The 25,451-nt window shown below is 40.6% G+C and overlaps 2 protein-coding genes across 6 annotated transcripts; one reads left to right on the top strand and one right to left on the bottom strand.

Moving 5' to 3' along the window:
• Positions 1 to 5,282: 5,282 nt before the first annotated feature.
• Positions 5,283 to 10,215, bottom strand: ramp2 (receptor (G protein-coupled) activity modifying protein 2). 2 transcript variants are annotated; one of them, XM_042391682.1, is made up of 7 exons: positions 9,857 to 10,215; positions 9,067 to 9,201; positions 8,425 to 8,493; positions 8,304 to 8,330; positions 6,400 to 6,432; positions 6,049 to 6,223; positions 5,283 to 5,928 (listed from the first exon to the last, which is right to left on the bottom strand). In XM_042391682.1, exons 1-7 carry the CDS (start codon positions 9,972 to 9,974, stop codon positions 5,679 to 5,681), a joined length of 807 nt encoding a protein of 268 aa, XP_042247616.1. In that variant the 5' UTR covers positions 9,975 to 10,215; the 3' UTR covers positions 5,283 to 5,678. The 2 variants fall into 2 exon arrangements, with proteins under 2 accessions (XP_042247616.1, XP_042247614.1); XM_042391680.1 differs by having other exon boundaries at positions 8,425 to 8,496; positions 9,857 to 10,209.
• Positions 10,216 to 12,366: 2,151 nt separating this feature from the next.
• ezh1 (enhancer of zeste 1 polycomb repressive complex 2 subunit) lies at positions 12,367 to 25,440 on the top strand. Of its 4 annotated transcripts, none has more exons than XM_042392157.1 (20): positions 12,367 to 12,668; positions 14,340 to 14,523; positions 14,745 to 14,870; positions 15,357 to 15,479; positions 15,980 to 16,097; positions 16,332 to 16,568; positions 17,231 to 17,333; positions 17,627 to 17,790; positions 17,956 to 18,047; positions 18,176 to 18,338; positions 19,500 to 19,684; positions 21,027 to 21,118; positions 21,497 to 21,525; positions 21,614 to 21,739; positions 22,905 to 23,083; positions 23,227 to 23,322; positions 23,426 to 23,507; positions 23,598 to 23,678; positions 23,801 to 23,885; positions 24,031 to 25,440. In XM_042392157.1, exons 2-20 carry the CDS (start codon positions 14,344 to 14,346, stop codon positions 24,089 to 24,091), a joined length of 2,322 nt encoding a protein of 773 aa, XP_042248091.1. In that variant the 5' UTR covers positions 12,367 to 12,668; positions 14,340 to 14,343; the 3' UTR covers positions 24,092 to 25,440. The 4 variants fall into 4 exon arrangements, with proteins under 4 accessions (XP_042248091.1, XP_042248090.1, XP_042248093.1 ...); XM_042392156.1 differs by lacking the exon at positions 12,367 to 12,668 and adding an exon at positions 12,905 to 13,347; XM_042392159.1 differs by lacking the exon at positions 12,367 to 12,668 and adding an exon at positions 12,905 to 13,347 and having other exon boundaries at positions 23,801 to 23,927; positions 24,031 to 24,120.
• Positions 25,441 to 25,451: the final 11 nt, after the last annotated feature.

Here is a 25,451-nt window from a genome sequence, read left to right as displayed (position 1 = left end):
TGTTATGCACCACACTGGAAGGAAGACCTCAGAGAAAACATGGAAGGTAGTTTAAAAGCCAACAAAGTGCCTTTTACAGCCTATTTCAATTTTGCAAGCACTTTCCCTTGGTATTTTCTGTAATTAGAAAACATTAAAAAAAATGAACTCTGTTAATTGTTATAGTTTTATGCTATGAATAGAAAAAAGACTGAAAAGTTAAGTAAACACAAGCTTGCAACACAGCTTGCAACACCCTTCTCTTTCTGCTTCATGTGTGAATTACAACTATCTTCTATAATCAGCACCTGTATTTTTTTTTTCTGACACTCTGACACTGGGTTGATCAACAGAAATGTGTCTGCCTTAATGGTTCATACTATTTGCCTTCAAACAAAGTCTACTGTACTTGAGAACTTCATAATATATTGACTCAAACATATTGACTCAAACTGGGAGTGTCCAAACAGAAGCACTTAATGTCTGAACTACCATAACCTGAGGTTTGCATGTGAACTGCAAACAACTGAATGCTTGTGACCAAAGGCACAATTAGAAATATAATACATAATTTTTCTTTCCTCTCAAGTTAAAACATTTTGGAGTGCCCTCAGCTACAATATGCTCTCAAAGACTGCCATCTAGAGGCCACCCATTTTATGAAATGTACTCACACAATTCACAGCTTTACTGCTCTAAGCACTCTAGGCACACTGGAGCTATTTTAACACAGTTGCAAAATATCATCCAGACTCTACAGTGACAGTGACAGCGACTACAGTAAAATATAATGTATACAAATGTATAGACGGAAATGAAAGTTGTCTTTGTGTCCTTAGAAAGCCCATTATCATGAGCAGACAGTGGTATTAATGTTCCAAATACGTGTTGACATCCAGCACGGCTGGGTACTCTTAGATAGTTCACTCTGTGTCTGCCTTGATGTGTGTCCGACTGGCAAGCAACGCCTGTAGCCCAGTTATCAGAGCTCAATTACAGGCTTCAATTAGGTTCCCTTCCAGAGAGTCCACAAGGGTAAAACAATAAAGTCGAATATTTTAAGCTTAAAATGTGTCTCATTGTTCTGCAGGTTTATTTTGTTACTCCAAAATTTCTGTGGGTCATATTCCACAGACTGTTCATAATTCACTCAGCTGAGATGTGAAGTTCAAAGGTCATGTTATTCCTGGCAGGCTTTGGAAATTGTCTCATCATGTTAGTTTGTTATGTTGGAATTTCTCAGCATGCAGAGTGGCACAGATGTGTATCATGTAACAATACTGATAACTTCGCCTGTTTTCTATAGTCCATTATTGCAAGACACCAAGCCGCCATGATGTTTCTCTCTTAATGCTTCTATGGCTGCAAAGTTGGTGAATCTTCCCATAAATGTTGTATTTTAAAAGGTCGATTTGTAACATGAAACTATTCAATTCCGTTTCTCATTGTTTTAAATCCTCAAAAATATTGGAATTTATTGTATCTCCCCCTGTGAATATCAGACTAAAGTTTAGCTGTACAAAAACTACTGTGTTTACTCATAAAGGATCTTCACAGATTAGAGCAGACCCTGCTCCTTTTCCATCATCACTGGGTGACTCGAGAATATTTCTGTCTCTTGTCACTGAAATTGTCATCTGGCTGTAGAAAATGACTGTTCATGCTTTGTATTTCTTTGAGTTTATTCTGACTGATCGGGCAGCAGTTTTGATGTCAAACCTACTTGAATATAGAGTCATCTGCTGCCAGCTCGGTGTCATCCAGCTGAAGGGTCAGCTCTGACATAGCACTGCCAGCTGCCTGGATCTCGCACAACAAAGTAATTACTCATGTCACACTGAATGACTCGCATCAATGGGTACAATCTTTTAATTTTCATCAAGTCTGGCAAAAGTCCACTGTGCACATGCTCCAATAAACTCATCGTTGAGGAAAACCTGTGATGAAGAGCACTTGAGTTTCTTAAGTTTCTACAGATTTGCCTCTCCAGTTTGGAATAGACCCACTCCAGGAAACTGACTTGCTCTAGCTGGTTGATAAGGTTGATTTGCTGTCATGGATGCTGCTGAACACTCCTTCATAGGAAAGCAGACACGCTGACACTATCAGCCACCTCCACTATTTCCGCAGCCAAAGCCACAGTTTCCCTTATCCACTATTCTTCCAACTTCCACTCTGCCAGATCCCTGGGACAAAACAGTCATCGGCTACCACGGCGAGAAGACCCAGAGACTCCCACAGAGGCTCCGGAGCCAAAACCCGCCACCCTGCAACTGAAGACGCAGCTGTGGCTCATGGGTGTGATCACTATTGCAGGTCTAGTATCTTCAAGTGCTGTGCAAACAAACTGCAGTCTGTGTCTTAGTTTTCGAAAATATAATAAACACCATGTCATAGATCATAGTAAAGAAACTACGTTGTAAAAAAACAGATCCTCTTGAAACCATATACCACCAATACTAATAAATAATATGCTACCAATACCAGATGAATCCCCAATAGTAGATGATTTTTTTTTTTAAAGGAGGTTTCAAGAGAATCTATTTGCATAGATCCTGTGACTTTATTTATTGAGTACAGTTGTAATGAGGGAACCAGATGTGGCTGTGGCTTGTGTTTAATTCACTTGTCTGAGTATGTGATTGTTTGACCCTGAGGAACGTCTGCGATGTTAGTTTTGTTTCTATCATGCAGCCACTTTAAGAGTCATTAGTCATTGTAGTTTTTGTTTTTTTGGAACATCACAATCTCAAAGTGAAAAGCAAACAATGTTTAGCGTCAGTTTTACTTTTACTCTACTTACTTTTAACTGGTGCTTTTGCCGTGTACAGCAAACTTGGTGTTATTAATTGCATAAGTATTCCTGACTTTTTATTCCCAGATCATCCCAGATCAACAGATTTTACATAACAAAATATATCTGAAGGACTGCAGACATGTTCCCTGGTCCATTTCAGAGAGCATTTACAGCCCCGTAGCATTAAGTCAACCCACTTGAGTGTCAGCACAGATCATTGAAACTGAGGCCCATAGGATTGTGTTCATGGCAGCTGATTTATATACAGTACAAGTTGGGGCATCTCAAAATGTTATGTAACTGTGTGGTGGCACAGCTGAAGGGCTGGAGAATAACCTATTGGCCTTATATACTGCTTTGAAGGATTCCCAGTGATACAGCACAGCACTGTCGCACAGTCCAGAGGATGTCTGGCACGTGCAAGCTCGCCAAGTTTGAATTTTGCAGTAACTTATATTTCTTGCTGACATATACATACACAATATATGGATTTTTTTAAAAATGTTTTTAGAAAAGAAAAAGATTTTCTTGTAAAATACCGACCTCATTATCGCTCTGATACAGTTAGCTGGTATTTTTCAAGGATGGATAGTATAGATGTGAACACTACAGACCCTAGTTAAGTTTTAATTATCAGCTTTGTTGACTCGGCATCCTCTTTCTATCTATAGATGATATGTATTTAATATGCTGCTTATGTGTATACACAGATAAACAGCAGGTCATCTGTTACTGTAAACTAGGGGTTTGCGATGATACCACTGTTCCCTGGGAAACACTAACATTTTGTCTGTGATTTTGAGCTGTCTTTTTACACATTTAACTTTTTTCAAGATGACAGTCAGGTTGGTAAATGCTGGTATGAAAACCTGCTACTGAGTGATAAAGCAATTTGTCACAAAAAAAAACCACTAGAGGGCAAAGTTTCCTGACTGAAAATATGTTTTAAACATATATATCATGAGCTTGGATATTTGACATGTGTACTCAACACACGCACATATTGTTTTGTGAAACAATTGATGTAATGTGACTAATAGAACATGATTAATATTGTTTTCACAACCACATCTTGCACAATGGCATCACAAAGGGTTTCTGGTGTGCTGTAATAATGAGGAGTAACACAGAGTTGGATGAGATCAGAAGGGGGTGGGGAAGAGGATGACCCGACATCTAGAGAGGAAGAAGGTCAGCTAACACACTTTCCCACCCAGCCCTGCCAGACACACATTCACACAAACACAGGCCCACCCTGCAGTGTTGTGTGTGCCAGATGAGGGTGTGATACATGACTGCTGTCACTGCTTCCTTCACTACACCAGCACTTGCGCAGCATAGCAACTGCACCATAATATACCACTCACTGAAGATACAGTGAAACATTACCTGAGGCACAAAGCAATGCCATCTGTACAGCACTCAAGGGAAATGAGTGTTTAATTGAATACTTACAAAGGTTAAAGGGTGCTTTAGCCAGAATTTTAAAAACAATCTGCTTCTGAGTAAAAAATAAGCGACAGCCAACAATCCAAACTTATGTTCAATTGTATAAAATATATTTTTCAAAAGTATATCAAATTGTATACAGTACATGGTGTGAGAGCAGGAAGGATGTATTCTCTCAGACAGTAAGTCCACTAAGTCCTGACAATAGCAGAAATTAAACTCAGTATATAAATAAACATTTTGTTCCAGTTCTGAAAGCCCTTACAATGGCTTTATCGTCATTCAAAACAAAAAAAAACAAAAATATATATATATATATATAACACATTGTCATGATTCAGGCGAAAGATAATACTTTTTCTTCCTGTCGTCACTCAGTGTTTATCACTAAGCTGCTCAGACAAGTTAAATATCTTTTGTCTGGACTGTTTGGAGATATTAGATAAAGTTCACCTTAATTAGCTCACCATATGGTTATGAGGATTGTCAGTGTTTGGACAGAGGAAAGTGCTGAAGGATTTCATACTAGGAAATAGGAAAGAGAGCTCCTTTTCTGGGCGTACCCGCTCATTGTGTCCCATCTGTAACCTCTGACCCCCAAACCTTCCATACACTTTGACTCACATAACCAGGTCCATGCTTCGGACTATAGTCATTGTTCTGTCCTCCCTACGAACATATAGATAATCCTTTTCATAGCTCAACATATCTTCATCCAATTCAAACTGAAATTCATCAAACAGTTTAGGTAGCATATGTCCCCCGCATACATATATTTTCTAATAGAAGCCAAGAGCAGAGTTAAGTTCAGTGATAAAAAAAAAAAAATTACCTTGTCTTTTATCAATACAACTGGTGTCCCACATAATGAGGAGTGTCAACACAAATATATTTTGCCTTCAACTTAGCAAGCTCCAGAGCTTTTGTCATCATAACCTTGAATACTGGGTTCTTCAATATAATCAATATCAAGCTCTGTTTTCTGAATATTGTGTGCAAATTGGATGTGACCAATACGATCAGTGTCGGATCTCAAGTCGGTGGTTGAAAACAAAACTTTTGTCACAATCATTTCTTTAAAAGCATTAATGAGATACAGTATGGTACAAGGATTTATAATAACAGATTTTATCACAGTAAGTCTTTGTTAACACCAAGGACTTTGTTATTGAACAGCTGCAATAATTGTGATGCGACTAATTATGTCATTCACGCTGAATCAGTGTTGTGTCTGGTTAGGTTTCCTCAATGGCTGATATTTTAGAGTTCGTCCATGTTGTGAAGCGTAGGTAAACTTAGCATGAAGATTCAGTACTCTGCAAAGTCTCTGGTGAGATGAAAATGCAGCAGAGGTCTACGTGTAAACAAGCTGCGGTCCTCAGGTAAGGAGAGATGGGGAAGCATAGGTCAAAAACTTGATGGTGATCATGATCAGAGCAGAGATTCCAGATTATCAGGAGCTGCCATCCCCATTCTTTGTTTTGAACACCACAAGGCTAACCATGGCAGGGATCAGACAGATGGGAGTTATCACCAGGGCAAAGACAATGACTGGTGGTGGGTCACTTAGCTCCTCTGTAGGACAATCCATGAAAAACTTGGAGTGAATGTCCACAAAGGTCTTCTCCACCAGAGGGTTGGGCCATGGGATCAGGAGACAGTCAGATATCTCTTCTGTGCAAAGGCTGAAGTTACTATAGAAACTGCAGTGTGGAGACAGGGAGATTGAGAAAGACAATTCAGAAATTGGCAAATATTTAACAACACTTTTTAATGTTAAAGATATTAACCTGTAAATATAGAACTAAGCACATTCTACTTACCTGCTCACATTACCCCAAATGCACCAGTCAGTGCTGTTTAGTGATGTCATTGCGTTCTCAAATTTGAGGAAACATAGATGTGCAAATAATGTGTTAAGACAATCCATTGTTGGTCCTCTATAAATCTGTTGACAGAAGCTACAATATTCCCTACAGTTAGAACCATTCCCGCAACCTGCATGAAATGAAGAGGAGAAGAGAAAGGGGGAAAGAGTCAAAAAAATGAGAGAGACAGATTATAAAATGACAATAAAGACGTGTTGGACATCTGCATTGAATAAAGAACTCTTTGTTCACAGAATTATATATATGTTGTATGGTTACATATGGTTATAAGGTTATGTCACATACCAAATGACAAGCCAGGGTCTCCATGAGTGGCATCTAAAATGGAGAAAAATAATATGTTTAGATTTAAAAAAAAAAAAAAAAAATTACATCAAACAGTAATGTAGACTATTGGCACTGCCAGTCAACACAAAGTTTTTTAAAAATTTGCTAGGTAACACCTTGTAGTTCAGATCAATAAAAAAAAGACATGCATCCTAGCAAATTTCAATGCAAAGAATGTTTTTGTCTATTGTAGCTCATGAGTTCCCCTCACAGTACTGAGGAAGGCATTTGCAGCTGTAGAAGGGAGACCACACACTCACCGGAGAGAAAGGAGAGGAATACCCCAATGAAACCAAGTACTCCCTTCATGTCAGAAAAAATGAATAAAGGTGCCTTTTCCCCAACTGCGGACCATGTATAATAAACCTAAACTTCTTAAACTGTGTACAGCGAGGCATAACAGGAAACCCGACAGGATGGAAGAGACGCAGTGTAACCTTCGGTTACCAGATGTCCAAACAGTGTTACCCGCGGTTACCAGATGTTCTTCGAAGATCTGTCTGACGGCCCTGCGCCTTGGCAGCAGCTCTTCCCCTCTCCAACACACGTTTCTTTAGGATTTTCTTCCTTTTTTAAAGGGGTGGAGGCAACAAAGATTGTCCTCTCCATTCTCCCAAATAAAAGGGAGCACACCCAAGCTGGGCTGGACTCACATCTGAAAACCCTTTACTCTTTAACTCTTGTTCTGCTTTTTAGTCTCAGTTTCTCACAGTCGAAGGCCTGGCCAGCTCACAGCATGTGATTTATTTGCCTTTTGGGCTGCCTCTGCCAAATAGGAAACATAAGTAAACATTTAGGGCTTAGCGTTTTGGGGTGGATGTAATCATGACTCTGCAGGGTGTGTGGAGCAGACAGCCATGCTTTCATATTTAGGTTAATTTGACCAAACCTGGGAGAATTTGTTAGTCAGTGCTGATCAGCTGTTTAATATCTTGATAGTAAAGCAAAACTTTCCCATACTCCCACTGCAAGTGTGGGAAACTTTTTGCTTTTTATGTCATGGGGTGCTCATGAGTGTGCTACATCTGTAAGGTTGTTTCTCACTGTCAGCAGTGTGAGAAAGGTGGTCTCATTGACTGAAAGGAAACAAAATGTATGGTTAATGTTTTCTCACAACTAACTTGTTAATTTATGTCACTGAATCCACATGTTGGGCCTCTCACAACATCTGTTTGCTGAGCAGCATTTTGATTTAGTAATGACATCAGGAAATGTGTCTTTTCAGCAGAGGAGGAGTTCAGAGTTGGGGGGAGTTGGCAGGGGAAGGAGGGGGGACAGTCAGGGGAAAGAAAAAAAAGGAAGGCACAGGATGAGGAACAGTGAAAGGGGCGCTGCTCCAAAGTTCCAGTTGTTTCACAACTCGGAGTTCATGCGTTGATCACAGACGTTGCATGGGGTGAATGACGAACAAATTCAGGAAGTTGAGCCGGGGGGGGGGACGCTCATAATAAGGTTTCAGTTAACCTTCAACCTCAAACCATTATGGGCCTTGTGTCTACTGCTGTTGACCCCTTACTGGTAGAGACCTCCCCAGGAGTTTGTCTTGGATTCTCGTGATAATACACACAAGGAGATCTTGGCAGAAACCAGGATCTCTGAGCTCTGCTTTCTGTGTTTGTCAGTTCCAGGCCAAGCAAATGAGTTTAAGGAACTGATCCAAAACAATCCCCCAGAGGACACAAATATTTAATCACAATATAATTATAAAACATATTAAATGCTAATAGCATTAATGTACGTCAGGTCAATGATTAAAGTAGGAATTAATCAGAACCTGACCATTCACAGTCAGGGAGACACAGAAGAATAATTAAGGGTCTTTAAAATTGTGTAATAGAGGAAAGGCTAAACTGTAAACTTACTGTTCGTCATCTCTGTTGATTGATACGCTGTAGAGAAAGGATATCAGGTTAGTAAAAGTATTTCCACTTATGTATGAGATATTTTTTTCTTCATATTTGGAACAACTAAAAATACACATACCTACTGTTGTGGTTGTTTGCGCGGCTAAATTTTCATTTTCATCAACCAGGCAAACCACTGTTGTGTGCCCTGCTATAAGAGAAATAAATTGAATATTAGAATTGAAGTAAAAAATGCTCAAACTGGAAACAAGAACTATACTGAATTATGACAGATAATCCTTATATTCAAACATCAGAACTTGTAGAAGTAGAGGGGGTAAAGGAAATAACAAAGAGTAACCTGCATCCTCCCTTTGTCTGCCACTGCTATGAGGAAATCTTAATATATTCAACTGAAGGACATTTAAACATGTGTATAATAACTCCCCTCTCACAAGAATATAAGATCTTATTCAATTAAAAAAAGGAGCAAATAATAACTACAGCATTCATTGTAAAAATAAATGATATCAACCAACTACATCAACATTTTTAAAAACAAATTTGTTGTCTCAGCTTGATCAGAATTACTCTATGACCCTTAAACCAAACTGTCTAAGTGTAAAACTCAATCATGAGACTAGCTAAGCTCCTTTCTAAAAGCCACTCAATCACTGAAAGCTCCTAAGCATTCCTCTTGAGAGGTGAGATAGAGGGCAAGCAGTTATAAGACGTTATATCATAAGAGTAAAGAAACGGACATTGTAAATCCTCTACTTACCCCAGATGAGCAGAGTCACAAAACATCCAGAAAACATAAGTGAGAAACTGGTGGCTGTCATTTTGCTTGACAATGCTCTGTCCGTCTTCCCTGGTGAGTAGGGATTACATATCTCAACCTTTTTGCAGGAAGGCTCTATAAAACAACAGGAAACCCTCATTTCCTAGGATGGGCGTATTCCCACAACGGGACAGAGAGCCTCTGATAAGATTAGAACTACTGTGGTCTACCGGTACACATCTATTTCTATCATCCCACCCTCTGTTTTCAAATAGAAAGGAGTTGGGGGGAGACCCATCTCTTTCTCTTTCTCTCTCTCTCTCTCTCTCTCTCCCTTTGCCTTTGATTGGTGCTTTTTATCATCACAAGTAATACACACTGCAATGGTTTCTTAAAATCCTGGCTGAACTGAAATGATTCATGTTGCTATTTTGATATGTGAAAACTTCTTCTTTTTTTTTTATGTTTTGCATGTTTTGCTTGAATGGCAGCTTGGAACAGCAATTTTTGTGCTGCTTAAATGTTACAACCAGTAGCTGTGAAGCCAACTCACAGCATGAAAGACATACATGCCTGTCAGTAGCGATCCAAAAGCATGTTACTACTACGCTTTTAACACTCAAAATATATTATTTTGATGTATATTTTTTATCAGTCATCACTGGGGACTACATTTTCCAGATTATGTGTTGCTATGTCTGTTGCTATGGAGCATGAGATTTACTGTACAAGTATATCACTGGTGGTGAGTAAGGAATGCTTTTTGTATCAGTGCTGTGTTAAATCGTACCATCACTGGTGATAACAGGCACCTCCCTCCCATCACCTCTGGATTTAACGTCACACCGAGCTTCTGTGGTGAAGAGAGGCAGCAGCAGGGATCTCCAGTATGAAACTGATGCACTCATCAACGTCACTGAAGGACGAGTGCACTTTCTCAGCTGCTGAGCTTGGGACGGGGCCAGGTATCTCGAGGCCAAAATTGCTTCCACATTTCATTTTCAGATTGGTTAGGCCGCTCTTTTTCATGTAATGGAATTTTTTAAAACCCCACAAATAGAAACTTAAATACATCTGCATCAAACTTACAGCGGAAGTGAAGTTAAACAGCTGAGTGCATTCGCCTGCAAGGAAAGAGAAATATTTCAAGTGTCCTGTTGAGAGAAAGAAGAATAAGTGGAAGTTTACTTGGCTCATCTCTCTTCCATGTGAATCAATGCTTCACGCATCATAGTCAGATAATATTTTAAATGACTTAAAAAGTAGCTGTTTCATTAACTACTTTGTGCATCTTTTCATCTCTAAGCCTTTTGTCACAGATCATAAATGCTGCAACATATTTGAAGATATGAATCCCAGTAGCAGGTGCCAAGACCAACACGCACAGTTTACATTATACAGATCTAAAAACTTCCTGCTGAAAGGGCTTATCTTCCTGTGTGTGTTTGCTTTTGTTTGACAGTTCAGTATCAACATGGCACGGGCTATTTCAAATCCCACTGTAGACTCGCCAAACATGCTGTATCGTCTGAGATAGGCTACTTTTGCTCATTGAATGCATAATTAGTGACCAGGAATGCACAGCATAAAACAGCAAAAGCGGTGAGAAGAAAGGATTAGCAACAACACGATGATCAGAGAGAAACATACTGAGTCAGTTATACCGGTATAGCATGATATCAGGACAAATCATGGCCGAGCCTGGTTCCTTTATTCGAATTAGACATACAAATGCGTGAGTGTGTGTGCATGTTGGGGCATGTGCTCCATCACACTGTAGGATGAAAAGTAGCTGAACAGTGCCATCTTGTGTTTCTTTTTATCCATAATAGTTTTGTATAAAGTTCACCCTAACCTAGACAATGACCTCATTGAAAATTATGAATGGATAATAAGGTCTTAATTGTTAGATATGGCACAAGGTCACATATTACATGTTACAGTATTGCCTACATTTATCAATAAACTAGTTATTTGACCAGACCTGATACACTCACAACATGAAACCTACAAGCGTATAAACAAATAAATAAATGAAGCGAGCCATGGTTTTGGATCTTTAAAGTGTTACATACTAGTCCACTTGGATGTTAAATATAAATAGAGGATAAAAAAAAATAAAGCTCAACATACTAAATACAAAATTAAACACATTTTTGAATCACATTCCCTGTTTCTAGGCCTATTTGTCTAACCCGTAACCCATTGTAGATGTTGCATCCCTTTTGTTTACTGTCATGGAGACAGATGGGACACTATTTACAGTCCTGAGAAATGACACTAATTCTGTATAAGCCCAACATTGTCTTCCTGCTTTAGCTTTTAGCACAAGTCCTGAGAAAATGTTTGCTTTTTTCTCTTTGAGGTGAAACTAAATATCAAATGTTTTCTTGAAAAATATTCTGAGTTTTAATGTCTGTTGTCTGTTAGAGACGCTAACAAAAAAATGTTTTGTTATAACCTCTATTGTGAAGAGTGAAAACAGGCATGTTTGTCAAAGCAGCCGTGTGCATTTTGAGTATTTATAGACTATTTATAATACACATTTTGAGGAATGTCTGTTGATTCCTAAACTAGAAAAAAAAACAAAAAAAAAAAACAAGTAGCCTAGTCTTGTTTTTCCACATTGTCACTTTAAATATATGTAAAATGTGATGCTGTGAATGAAATGTTCCTCTATTAAATTAAACTGTTAAAAGTTATATGAGGTTTAGAAATACCTTTTAAGTACTTTGCTTACTTTACTTACAAGAATATTAACTTCATTTGGATGACAGAAATCAACTAGTAGGTGTGGATTATAAATTGTAACTTAGAAATTGGTATTTGCTATATATATATATATATATATATATATATATATATATATATATATATATATATATATATATATACCCACATATATACATATATATACACATTATTAGCTGATAATAGGCCTGTGTGTTTTTATTTTAGGCTATAGTGTAGGTTAATTAGTAAATTAGCTAACAAGTAGTGGCCACATTAGCACTTGTAAATGAGGTCAAATCAGGTTAGAGCAGAGAATCATGTGTTCATTAATCTGATGCATCACCAGGATACATGTGGTTCACCCCTTCCCCCTCCAAAAAGGATGTGACGTTTTTGAAAAGTCCCCATAAAAATGTTTCCACTACTATGTGTGCAAACATTTCAAATGATCTGTTTCATATAAGAGGTTGATTTAGATATCCAAAAATAGTGGCTTTAAATCATTCTCAGGCTGATAATTTCCTAAATCTAATACCCCACTTTAAATTTTTTTTCTTCCTTTTTTTTTTGCTCTTTGACATGTTTTCAATTTAGGAACTCTAAATCAACATTTTACGTGAAGTACGTGATGGCATCAGTGGCCATAAGACCCTCATCCAGCGTCTTCAAAACGAAGAATTAAAATGCGCCGGGTTCTCCCTGGAGGAGGAAGGTGGAACAACAACTGAACTGTTTTTCATCCGATACAAGTCCATAGGAATGATAAGAAACAGAGGGACAGTTTTCAACTATTAACTAATTTGTCATTCATTTTATTTTTTTTAACCGTATTGTAACGTGAATCTGCACATTCCGGTGATACAGATCAAGTATGTGAATATTTTTCAGTTTCAGTTTTCATAATGCTTATATTTCAACCAAAACTCACTATAATGTAACATTGCTTCATTTATTTATGGCATCTTTTTTTAACCGAGTTTACCTCACTGTACTATATGTTCACTTCCTCAGTTGTGTGTTGCTGTTAAATAGGTTGTGGGATCTTTAAACATTATGCGATTACGCCGTTTAAAACCCATTGACTGTTATGCCCTCACGCATTTAGATGGCGATCTAGCGCTGTGGACAGTTGCATCAGTTCCTGTGTGTGCGTGTAAATAGCTGTGCTGTGCCGTAGCTGCTCCACGCTACTTTTTATTCCCAGGACGCAGAATAGTAATAAATCCTCCTCTGCTAGGAAAGGCATAATAAAGACGTCACCCTCCTGCTCGGGTTGGCTCAACCAAGCCAAGTGCGCAGCTATTTGTAAGCTACAACAACAACAACCTCCAGCACCATGCCCATGGATAACGTAGGGATTTCTCTGAGATCCCCTCGCCGTGCGGAGACGATATCTGCGTCAGATCCATAGCAAAGACAGCCTTTAATTCCTCTGGATCTCTCTACTAAAAAAAAAAAAACAACACACACACACACAGAGACAGAGGGACTTGATCGTGTTACGGGGCTCTTGTCGCAACAAATAGGACGCAAGACGTGGATTTGAAGGTATTTAATAACTGCGACACTGAATGTAGATCGCAGACGTGCACACGCGTCCGCCAGAATAACGTGCTGTCATTGTGGTGCTCGGTGCGCACGTCTTTAAAGTGTTCCAAATTTAAATGGATACTGGTGTAGCCTCTGTTTGAACAGGGCTGCAGCTACAGGACGTAGCGCACTTCATAGCTGTGGCTGAAACGTATGCACGACTCATAGTCCGGAAAAAAAAATGCACTGTGTCAGTTTCCCGAGCTCAGTTTTGCCTTTGTACTTGTTTCTGATTATGTGTTCGCTCAGACAAGGAAGTTGATGTCCACTAAGGTGATTATGAAACATAGAAAAACTGTACTACGCACTTTTCTTCTCCGCTTCATATTGCATTTCTGAAGAGGCACGCCCACTCCTGAGCAATGTGGATGCCCCGTGCTGTTAAATTAATCGAGACTTTATCCATTCATGTGCACATGATGGGTCTCTTTGTTCATTATTTGGTCAGTTGCCTTCTTTGATTTAAAAAAGGGGGGCCTGAAAGCAGTCGTACCCTTAAGCAGTTTAAAGCACTACCGTGGAAGGCTTTTTTTTTTTTTTTTTTTTTACATTAATGACAATTTTGTTTTGCCAACAGAGGGGGGCACTCTTTCAAATAGACTTTCAGCGAGGGTGAATGGGGAAGTTTTATATCTGTTTAAGAGTATGTAGTGTTCTAACAACAGTATGTAGAAAAGGACTGTGAGCATACAACTGTTTGTAGTATTACTGAGGATTGTTATGATAGAATAAGTGATGAAAACAGTTTTAAGTTCATTATACACTTACTATTGAGTACCACAGAGACTATGTAAGGCCTTTTAGAGATATTATTGTATTTTTCTGATGAAAATATTAAATACAATCATTCTCTTGCACCTTTTATACTCATATTTGGGGATCAAAAAGCTTAATTTGACAATGCATCTTATAACCTAAGGAGGTTAAATTGTATCTTTGTCCTTTTAAAGAGCCATGGAGGAAACAGCTGCTGAAACTGCAGCCCCTGCCACCGGTGCCGCCCCACCAACCCCAAGACCTCAGCCGTCCTCCTATGCACCCTCCCGTAGTCTGCTGGAGTGGAGACGGAGGGTCAAGTCTGAGTATATGCGCCTTCGCCAGTTAAAACGCCTTAAAAAAGCAGAGGAGGTCAAGGTGGGTTAACTCGGTATTGACGGTTCTGCATATATAAAAAAAGTAAGGTGTAATTTCTGTTTTGAAGGCCAGTGTGTGTATGTGCCTGTGTGTATGCATAGCATGGGGGACCTGCATTAGGTGTGTGTTTAATATGCAGCGCTCACTGTGTATGTTTATGTGCCTGTTGCGTGTGTGTCTTACAGTATGTTTGACGTGCTCTTTGTTCTGTTTGTTTCTAGACCCTGTTCATGACCAACAGGCAAAAAATTGAGCAACAGACAAATCTCCTGAATGAAGATTGGTCCAAGCTCAGGATTCAGTCCATCCCTTTGTCAACTTCAAGTGGAGCTGTGGCCAACAAGAAGGTGTGTGTGTGTGTGTATGGTGTGCTAAAGAGAGAGAGGCTACAGGCCACACAACACTGTCCAGCTCTGCCTTCATATCCCTGAAGGCTCAAGTAGTAATCCAATCTATTATTACTGTGTGAATGTGTTGTGAGAAAACTCCTCGCAACCATGTTGAATCCTCTTCTCCAGCACAGTGTTCTGCTCTGATTCCTACCTGGCTCTCAGGTGTTACTAAAATTAAATATCTTAGGACAGAGCAGTGTGCCAGAAACGGATCACACAGAGGTCTAATATTGGTCTGTGGCCCTGTGGGAGCTCAGAATACAAACAGCCAGAGGGCATAACAGCATCCTTCTCCTCACACATGCTGTCAGGGTCCGCTTTATTGTGTTTACTGGGTTTATTTTCCCTGTGGGAGGTTGAGCAGCATGTGTGTTTGATTGTACAGTAATAATCCTGAGGACTGTTCTATCGTCTTGTCAACCCCAACCCCACCTCTTACAGATGTGTACAGTGGAGTTTGGTTTCCCAGCATTCAAAGCTCAAGCCATTGCCATGAGACCATTGTCAACAGTGGCAGGAATCCCCTTCATGTACTCCTGGTCACCTCTGCAGCACAACTTCATGGTATGAAATAAATCATGCTGTATTGTAGATGATACATTTACAGTTTTATTACAAATGCAGGCAGATTTTATATGTTATTGCATCATTTTCAGATGATTCCAATTTTTGACGGTTTTCATGAGTTAAATGGAAATGGACGATTCTTGGGTTTATCAAACTCACGAACACATGTCATCATTTAAGAGGTTTTACTTTGTTCCAAAAAAGTTTTATGATGGAAATGCATATTTTTTTATCTGCAGAAGATTATACTGGAACACAACATATCTATTTTATTTCCGGTCCATTTATGTACATTTACTACTGACAGACTCATGTACTTGTTTGTTAATTTGATATTTTTGGCTTTAGCTCCTCAGAAGCATCACATATGGCATTGTGAAGTGTGGCATGAGGTAGTTGCACACCTGTCTTGTCGGGAGTGGCAAGGCACAATGCACAAATGTTATTTGTATGCATGATGTAATATTAATTAATATCGTTTTTGTTTTTTGTCGTAGGTAGAGGATGAGACGTTCCTTCACAACATTCCATACATGGGTGATGAGGTGCTGGAGCAGGACGAGGCCTTCCTGGAGGAACTCATTGACAACTACGATGGTGTCCATGGTGACAGAGGTGTGTGCTGAATGCTCCATCCCATCAAGTTGTCTGCACAGACAGCATAATCCCATCCTGTATTTGCTGTCAGTCTGATATGCTGTGTATTTGTGCAACATTTTCTCAAGAACTTGGGTTTATTAGATGCGGATGGTACAGCTGACATCAGTCTTAAGCCTTTCTGTGGAAAACAAATATTTAAGGGATAGACATTGACATTTGTAAGGTTCTTACACAATAATTGTCTTCCAGAGGGGGGGTTTATCAGCGACGAGATCTTTAAACAGCTGGTGGAGGCCTTGAGCCAGTACTCTGACCATGAGGAGGAGGAAGAGGAGGAAGCAGCAGCAGCAGCGGCGGCGACGACAGAGGTGGCGGGGAAGAAGGAGGAAGAGAGAGCGATGAGGAGGAGCTCAGTGGAAGGTTCGGAGGAGACGAAAGCTGGGACTGTGGCGTTCATCCGAAGGAAGAGGAGGAACACTACTGAGGGTGAGAGTGTGAAAGTCTTCAGCTGGTGCGTTTTTGAGTTCAGACTTTGTCCTGTGAGAGAACAAGAGGGCTGCAGCATGAACAAAGCGAGTACTGTTCATCTTTTTACACTGCACAGCTGCCACAGGGTCACCCTGCCACAGCAGTTCCTGAACTGGCATTGTTTACTTTAAAGCTGCCTCTGTGTCCCTGCACATGGGTACTGTTTGTGAGGGAACCTGTTTGTCCATGACACTGATATGACCCATCTCTAATTACAGGACTTAATGACCTCTTGTACCAGGTTTTATGGGAAACTAGGCTGTATACACACTCTGCCAATACTTAGTGATAGTGAAATGGAAGCATACCTGGACACACAGTTATTCAGCTACTGGTACACAATCACGTACATGGATGAAGGGTTCATGAATAAAATATTATGAAAAACGAAAACTACACTGCTCACATTACGTCATGTTTTTCACAGAGAAACTGTTTTCGGAACATGTTATTGCTGACCGGCCTTGAGCTTTGGGAAAACTCCTGTACCGTTGCAACATGTTTGAGAGAACATATTACATAAGATTTATTTGAGAATCTGTATCAAAACCTGGTGTGTAGACAAAACTGGCTTATTTGTATAACAAATTCTGTTCACTGTTTCTCTCTGTCTCCCAAAGCGAGGGACCTTTCCAGCAGCAAGAAGATCCCCAATGATACAATATTTACAGCCATCGCCTCAATGTTCCCTTACAAGGGCACCACGGAGGAGCTGAAGGAAAAGTAAGAAAAGTGAAATGAAACTGGGGGATCTGTGTGCACAATGCTGAACAGACCGTTGCTTAGTGTTCACCATGGAGACGCAAGCTGTCAGGGAGGAGAGTAATAATGGTGGCTCCCTCTCAGGCTCTCTGACTCAAAGGAGCAGTTATATCAGCTTCTAAAAGAGCTTTATTTAGAAGGAAACATCTACATCTTTGCCCTAACACTGACTTCAGAATGAGCATACTAATAGTGTGGCATAAAGAACTGTAAACAGGTGATCACTACTAAAACTCTCCCTGTAACCTCCATAGGTACAAGGACCTCCTGGAGCCCCCCAGCCCAGTCAAGCTGCCCCCACTCTGCACCCCCAACCTAGATGGACCCTTTGCTAAGTCTGTGCAGCGGGAGCAGTCGCTACACTCCTTCCACACGCTCTTTTGCAGGCGTTGCTTCAAATACGACTGTTTCCTTCACCGTAATGGCTTAATTTGTTTTTTATTATCACTCCTGCAGCAGATTAATTTCTCAAATGCCTATCTATACTTAGAAATGTTTCACGCTCAAGTAATTTTTACCAGTTGCTACTACTAACTACCTCACTGACCCTATTATTAAATATTTTTTATCTCTGTTCATAAAGCTTTTCATGCTACACCCAATGTTTACAAGAGGAAAAGTAAGGAGATTCGAATGGAGACTGAACCATGTGGTGTAGACTGCTTCCTGCTACAGGTACGCCAAGCCCACAGTTGATTAATCATTTCTATATCATTCATGCATTCTGTACACTGTGGCATTCTCTATATCTCGCTGTTTACTCTGCGCTTGTTTTTTTTACTATCTCATGTCCTCTTATGAAGAAAGGGGCTAAAGAATTTGTAGATCAGAATATGTTGCGGTCACAGAGGTCTCGGAAACGGCGGAGGCAGCAACGTGCCACCAACTCCAACTGTCCCGGGCCATCTGGGTCCGCTGAGGAAGGCAAAGAGGGTGACAGTGACCACGAAACCACATCCTCCTCAGGTAGGACTCTGATCTCACCGCTTTTGAAACCACCAGGTGCTCTGTCTAGACAGGTGTAAGTGAATACAATGGTTAAAGTTTAAAGTATTGATAATATATAAATGTAAAAATCTGGTAAATTTTCGTAGTGCAATGAAGACTGTCTGCTCCATTCACAGTTATTTTAATGTGTTTCTCAGGCTCTGAGTCACTGTATGACTAAGTAGATGCATCATTTACCATAAGCTCCTCCAGATCCCTCCCTTTCTGTAAGGCTGTTTGCCCTGACTGACTGCAGCCCTACAGAATAGTGAAATTTGGCGAGAGATGAAAGCTTTTAAGTCATATCCTGCTCTCTCTTCTGTCTCCCCTCTTCCATCTCCTCTCAGTATCAGCTCTCTCTTGCCAAGCAAAATAAACCAACCATTAGTTTTGCATGCTTCAGACCCAACACAAACACTTTGTTCCCTCTCCCCCTCCTCCTACTGTGGTTTTTTTTCTTTCTCTCTTTTTTTCATTTATATTGACATCTTCATGTGGAGAGCAGTGGGAGGGAAATAAGAGCAATCTCCCCGGGCTCTTTATCTTTCTCTCTTTCTCTTTGAGCTCTCAGGTTGTTGTTCATCACCATCAGTGCAGCCTCTGTTAGGTTTGGAAATCGCTCGTGCTCAGCCAGTGACTCAGCAGACTCTCTCACACGTGTTGAGATAATATGGAAAAAACAGATTGTTGAGCTGATTTATAAAGATACTGGGTGACGGAGCATGTGGCCGCAGCAATGCTGCATTCAGCCTGTTGCCAAGCAACATTCGGCTCTCTGCCTTGAGCTGTGGGTGTGCGAGCATCAGTCTTGAATATCCAAAAAGATAAATCAAAGCCCAAGGTCCTGTGTGAGTGTATGTGTGTATGTGTATGTGTGCCTGCATGTGTGTGCACGTGTGCGTGTACATACAGATACACAAAAATGGCATCCAGAATTAGCAGTATTTGTGTCTTGTATGGTTAAATCAGCAATACTGATGTTCATGTGCAAATAAAAACTGTCATAAACGTTTTGCCAAAACCAAGTAATAGAAAAGTGTTTATGTGTGTATTCAGCTTCAAGTCTGTAGATTCCAAAACTTTTGCCAAGAGTAGTCAGTGATACTGAGGTGTGTTTCTGTATGTGTATGTATGATACAGAGGGGAATTCGCGATGCCAGACTCCCACTAAGCTACGTCCAGGGGATGATGATGGGGAACAGCAGGCATGCTGTGTGGTCCAATGGAGCGGGGCGGAGGAATCACTGTTTAGGGTGCTGCACGGCACATACTTCAACAACTTCTGCTCCATCGCTCGCCTCATCGGTACAAAGAACTGCAAAGAGGTGAAATGTTCACACATCTTACAGGTTTCCCCATCTCAGCATGTTTCCACTGATACAATAAGCAGAAGACACTGCACAAGTTTTGCTGCATTCTTTCACCATTTGAAAAGATAATATGCTGTTACTGAAATATAATAATTAATCGTACATATATTTAAACAAATTCTGGCTTATACTTACACAAATTATTTTTTTAAGTTGTTACATGTAGGATTTTAACATAAAGAGGTCATCATTACCACCTAAACATGGTGCAATTAGTGTACAAAACAGCCCAAATGGAGCCACAGCCAAGCAAAGGGAATGGTGACAAAAAGGAAGGAGGGGCAAGAGCATTTATAAGAAATTAGGTCTTAATTTCGGAGAAAAAGCATTAACATTAATAGTTGCGCAACTGTAGGTTATTAGCTGTTTTATCTGTCGTTTACACGCTATATTAGCTATGAAATGTAGTTTTAAATGTTAAGCAATTAACTCGGACCTTCTATGACTGATACATAGTTGTTTTGAAATGAAGTAGACAACATACTTTTGTTGCTTTTTTTCTGTTGCGTTTGCGTCAGTGCGAGTATAATAACACATGTATCCTGTGCCTGCGGTTTTATGGTGTGGGTAATTGGGCTGACTACAGAGAGAATAGCATGTGGCACCATAAACAGGGATGCTTACCAGATGTGACGTCTCACATGCTTTCTCATTATGCAGTCATTCAGCCATAGACATTCCCAGCTTTATGTCGACTGAATATGATATGTGTTATGTACAGTATAAGAAGGCTTCGATAGAACATTACAGCTTCTGAGTTACTTGAGCACAATTCTACCAATAAAGAGCAGGAAAAACAGATCTAGATCCATCTGAGACATTTTAAAACAGCCTCACCCCTTTACATCTAACCCTTGTAGTGCCTCTTTCCTACATCCACACAATCCAGAGTCTGTATTGGACTGTCTGTTAAAGCCCTGCTGGTATCCAGAGGGCCCCGCCCACTGCTTAACTGAGTGGAAAAGCAGAAACCAGCTGCATCATTATGTATGTCCGTGTCCTAGGGAAGAGGCCAAATCTGGGCTTTGGCTGCCAGAAGTGGTAGTGTGTGTGTGTATATGTGTCTGTGTATGAGTGTGTTTGTGTGTGTGTGTTTGGCCTCTGCAGTGGAGTTTTGAAAGCAGAGGATGGCGGGGGCAGGATGTTCTGTGGCGTAATCATGGCGATGTGCTTTTCTTTTGAGAGCCACTACATTACAAGATAATTACGATGAAGAAAGAATTCTCTTAAAAGTTGCGTACATTTGTGTCAGATTTTCACATTGTGGTGTTGCTTGCGTCATTTTTATTTCCCCCAGGTCTACGAGTTTGCAGTGAAGGAGGTCCTGATTCATCGCGTCCCTTTGGAGGATGGAGGCATCTCTCCCCAGAAGAAGAAAAGGAAACACAGGCAAGATATCACCTGTTGTTCTATGATGGAAACATCATGATAACATGATCTCTTGCAAAACAGAGGTTGGCCTTCAGTGACACTTCCAGAATAAATAAAAATATTAATCAATTAATTAACTGATTAAGTCATGCAGAGATAATTTTATAACAATTAAATTAAAAAGGGTATTCTGCACTGTTTTGTATGTATTAGTTTTAAAGCTGCATTTGGTCTTCCCCAATTTTTGTCACTAAGTCTGTGCAGCGTAAATTAATTGGACGTCTAATATGTAAATTTCTATCCTATTGTCCTGCCATTCATACCATGTAGAGCAAGTGAAAGGAGTTTTTGACAAAACTGAATAAACCCTTTCATTGTGTTTGTTTGATGAGGCAGGTTATGGGCAAAGATTCAGCTAAAGAAAGGTATGTTCATCCTACAATAAAACATCCCTTTTAAAATACAGCACAGCTTAGTGTGTCATTCTGAGGTCTTTGTCCTCTGTTGCTCCAGATAACTCGTCCAATCAGGTGTACAACTACCAGCCATGTGACCACCCTGACCACCCATGCGACAGCTCCTGCCCGTGTGTGATAACACAGAATTTCTGTGAGAAGTTCTGTCAGTGCGAGAACGAGTGTGAGTGTCACTTTTCTTATTCGCCTGTGTCACCAATCTGTCACATATTGTGTGCTCCTTTCTTTTTCAATGCAAACAACAACACATACCTAGTGTGCTTTTGCCTTGATGCTAAAAAAAGAGAGAAGACAGTTTGTCATAACCACATTTTCCACTGAAAGCTCACTGTAGCTTTAAAGCCATTTTGCCAGGCCACAATAGCGCAGGGTATTAGAATGTAAAACAATTCTGCAGTATTCTGGGAGCAGTCAGAGGAGAAACTGTCCTCTGGCGGGAATAGGTGGGTGTCTGTTTAATACAGAGCTGCGTTCACAATGAGGCATTTGGTGCAGCAGCAATGACCCAGAACTGTGTTTTCCTAAATGGCCACATGGTGGTGGAATGCATTTTGTATTTCACCCTCTGGAGAGTATACAATGGAGACAGAGGATAAGATGAAGTAAACATTTTGCTATGGTTTGGAAAAGATGGTTTTGCCTCATTAAATCATCTGTTGTGGCTCAGTCACCCTCTCTCTCTCCCCCCTCCTCCTCCTCCTTACCTGACTGTTACCTCGGCTTTTTCCCGTAGCAGAGGAGAGCTGGGGTCAAACAGGAAGCAGCCCCAGTTGCACATGTGTGTGCTCTGAAGACTTGGAGAGAAATCAAAGGGATGTGAGAGGCTCCGTGCCTGATATACAACATAATTTCCAACATCAGTATGAGTCAGACAGTTCCAGCTAAACAATGCTTGATGATACAGACACATAAAATCCACTCTGGCTGGGAATGGAAGGTTAAAACGGCAAGACAGAGAAGACAAATGCGGCCTGGAGCCCCTGTTATGGACGGTTTTCCCCAGGCAGCGGCTGCTGGAAAGACATTTCGGTTATTCTTGCCTGATCCTTCCGTTCATCTGCCCGGAGGGTGTTATGTTACACTCTGCAAAATTGTATTTCAGCATATCTGCCAGCAGAGGTCCCTGACAGATGAGCTTCTCAGCATTACTCAGCCATTGAGCCTCTGTGCTGCAACTGCATTTTAAAATGGAATTATCTGTCATTTTCATATTGTATTCTGCCAAGTCATACAATGTATTATCTTTCTGTATTGCCGCATGCAGTCTGTTCCGAAACCTTCTCGTCACGTCCCCTTTCAAGGCAGCCGTGTATCTAAATGTTTTCCAGGCCAGAACCGATTCCCAGGCTGCAGGTGTAAGACACAGTGTAACACTAAACAGTGTCCCTGCTACCTGGCCGTGAGGGAGTGTGACCCAGATCTGTGCATGACCTGCGGCGCTGCGGACCACTGGGACAGCACAGTGGTCTCCTGCAAGAACTGCAGCATCCAGAGAGGCCTAAAAAAGGTACAGTACAACCCTTCAAGGTCTTGATGGTCAAACATTTGAAATCTGATAATCAGTTATTCTGGAGACAAGGTGAAGTTAGGAGTCTGTAGATCCCTCATATGGCTTGTGGTGTCTTCTAACCTGTATTTGACCTCTCTCAGCACCTGCTGTTGGCACCATCGGATGTCGCCGGGTGGGGCACCTTCATCAAAGAGCCTGTTCAGAAGAATGAGTTCATCTCAGAGTACTGCGGAGAGGCAAGTCCATGCAATTTTGTGGTATTCATAAGTTCTCAGTTTGATTGAAGTTTTGTACGTATAGTGTTAACATGTGTATGTGTGTGTGTGTGTGCATGAGCAGCTGATCTCTCAGGATGAGGCGGACCGACGTGGCAGAATCTATGACAAATACATGTCTAGCTTCCTTTTCAACTTGAACAATGGCAAGTATTCCTCGCTCTTATTCTGGTGTCATAAGCCAACCACAGTTAAAGTGTATTAATTAATCCTTAATGGACTGTTTCTCTCACCAGACTTTGTCGTGGATGCCACACGAAAAGGGAACAAAATCCGCTTCGCAAATCATTCAGTTAATCCCAACTGTTACGCAAAAGGTAAGACTGAGTCAGCTTGTTCTGCTTTGAATTGAAATGTGAATGCAGAGGATTTTGGGGAGGGGGGGGGGGGGTTGAAAAAAAGTGTTTTTTGGCTGATGTTGTGTTTGCTGCCATTGCAGTGGTAATGGTGAATGGAGACCACCGTATTGGAATCTTTGCCAAACGAGCAATCCTGCAAGGAGAGGAGCTCTTCTTTGACTACAGGTAGAGTCACAGGCCTTTTTGTGACTCTCCAGCCGCTTCAAAGTAAAATAAAATAAGAAGGCCGCTGTCTTTTTGTGTCTGTATTACTGGTTTCTGCAGATAGCATTTACTAACTCTGACTTTTTACTTCATCTCCCTCCCACAGATACAGCCAAGCCGATGCCCTCAAATACGTGGGCATAGAGAGGGAGGTAGACATGACTTAGCTGCACCTGCTGCCTACCTCCATAACCTGTCCTTAACTCCTCAGCCACCCACTAACGCTTCTGTCCCTCTCTGCAGCGTCACACCTAGCTGATGAGTTTCTATGTGCAGGCACTTTGTCTGCTCTCTCTGCTGCACTTCCAAAAATAGAAAGCCCCCCCTGCTGTTTGCAGGTGCCTCTGCTCTGCAGACAGCGTACCACCTCCCTCAGTGACAGCCGTCAGCTCTCCCCCTCATCTGCCCAAACTCAACCACCTTGCAAGACTGTATACGCCAAGCTTATGAAATGAAACTATTTAAAGTGGAAATACTCTTAATCTGTATTGCTTACTGCACCAAGAGGATCACACATTTTATTTTTGTTCCATCTTGTCAAAGCAAAGAGGCTGCGATTGCCCATCATACAGCGTTTTACTCTCTCGGCAGTTTTGTTACTGTACTTATAGACTGGCTTTTGTTTGACCTCTCAATACTTAATGCAAGCTTTTACATCGTACCTAATGATGATCAGTGAAATGCATGTGCTGTCTCTTGGATAAACAAACCATTAAACATGTTAGCCACAGCATTAGCTTCAGTCAGATGCTGCTCTGTGCAGTCACTCAGTATCGTAGTGTGATGTTACCCGCTGGCTGTTCTTCAGAAGAACTTGACCAGATTTGACATCTTGGTGTGTTCCTCTGTGAACCTTTTCAGCAGCTAGCATCACCACCACATCTTTATGGCAAAATAAGTTATTGTGCATTTATATCATTGTTCTGCAAAAATAGGCAACCAGACAAGAAACCGACTGACTGAATGTAACCTGTAGATGATGGTGAAGAGATCTCATTCTGTTATAATTTTACACATTTCCCCATTCTATTGGTACTCAAAGCAACGCACATGCAAATCTACCATTTCTCATCACGTTTACATGATCTTGAGGCCTTCACACTTTGTGAGGCAAATCATTCATAAATGAACTAGTCACACAGTAAATGTCTTCCTTTAAAAAATCAAATAAGTGCCAAATAATTCCACGCAGAAAAAGACTGAAACCATGTGGATGTGTTGCATAATTAACAGCTGTGTTAAAGGTAACCATTGCAAGGTTATGACTATGGGAAAAGCAAAATTATCAGTGTTTGACCAAATATTAAAAGTCCCCCACATGTGAATGTAAAATATCACTTATCATCTTTTCTTTGTTTTTTTACGTCCAGATTTGTTATTCACGCTCTTTTTCATTCATTAAAACAATAAAGCCCATGTTGAAATGAGATTTCTCAATAGAGATGAACAAAATGGAGTTTACGGCTATGTACAGTGTATGCCTATAAAAATAAAGGTTTAACTTTATACATTAAAACATGTTGTCCT

This window comes from Thunnus maccoyii, chromosome 18 (genome assembly GCF_910596095.1).
Source record: "Thunnus maccoyii chromosome 18, fThuMac1.1, whole genome shotgun sequence".
Classification (NCBI taxonomy): domain Eukaryota; kingdom Metazoa; phylum Chordata; class Actinopteri; order Scombriformes; family Scombridae; genus Thunnus; species Thunnus maccoyii.
The sequence above is the reverse complement of the archived record's forward strand: the minus strand, read 5'-3'. Positions and strand labels throughout refer to the sequence as shown.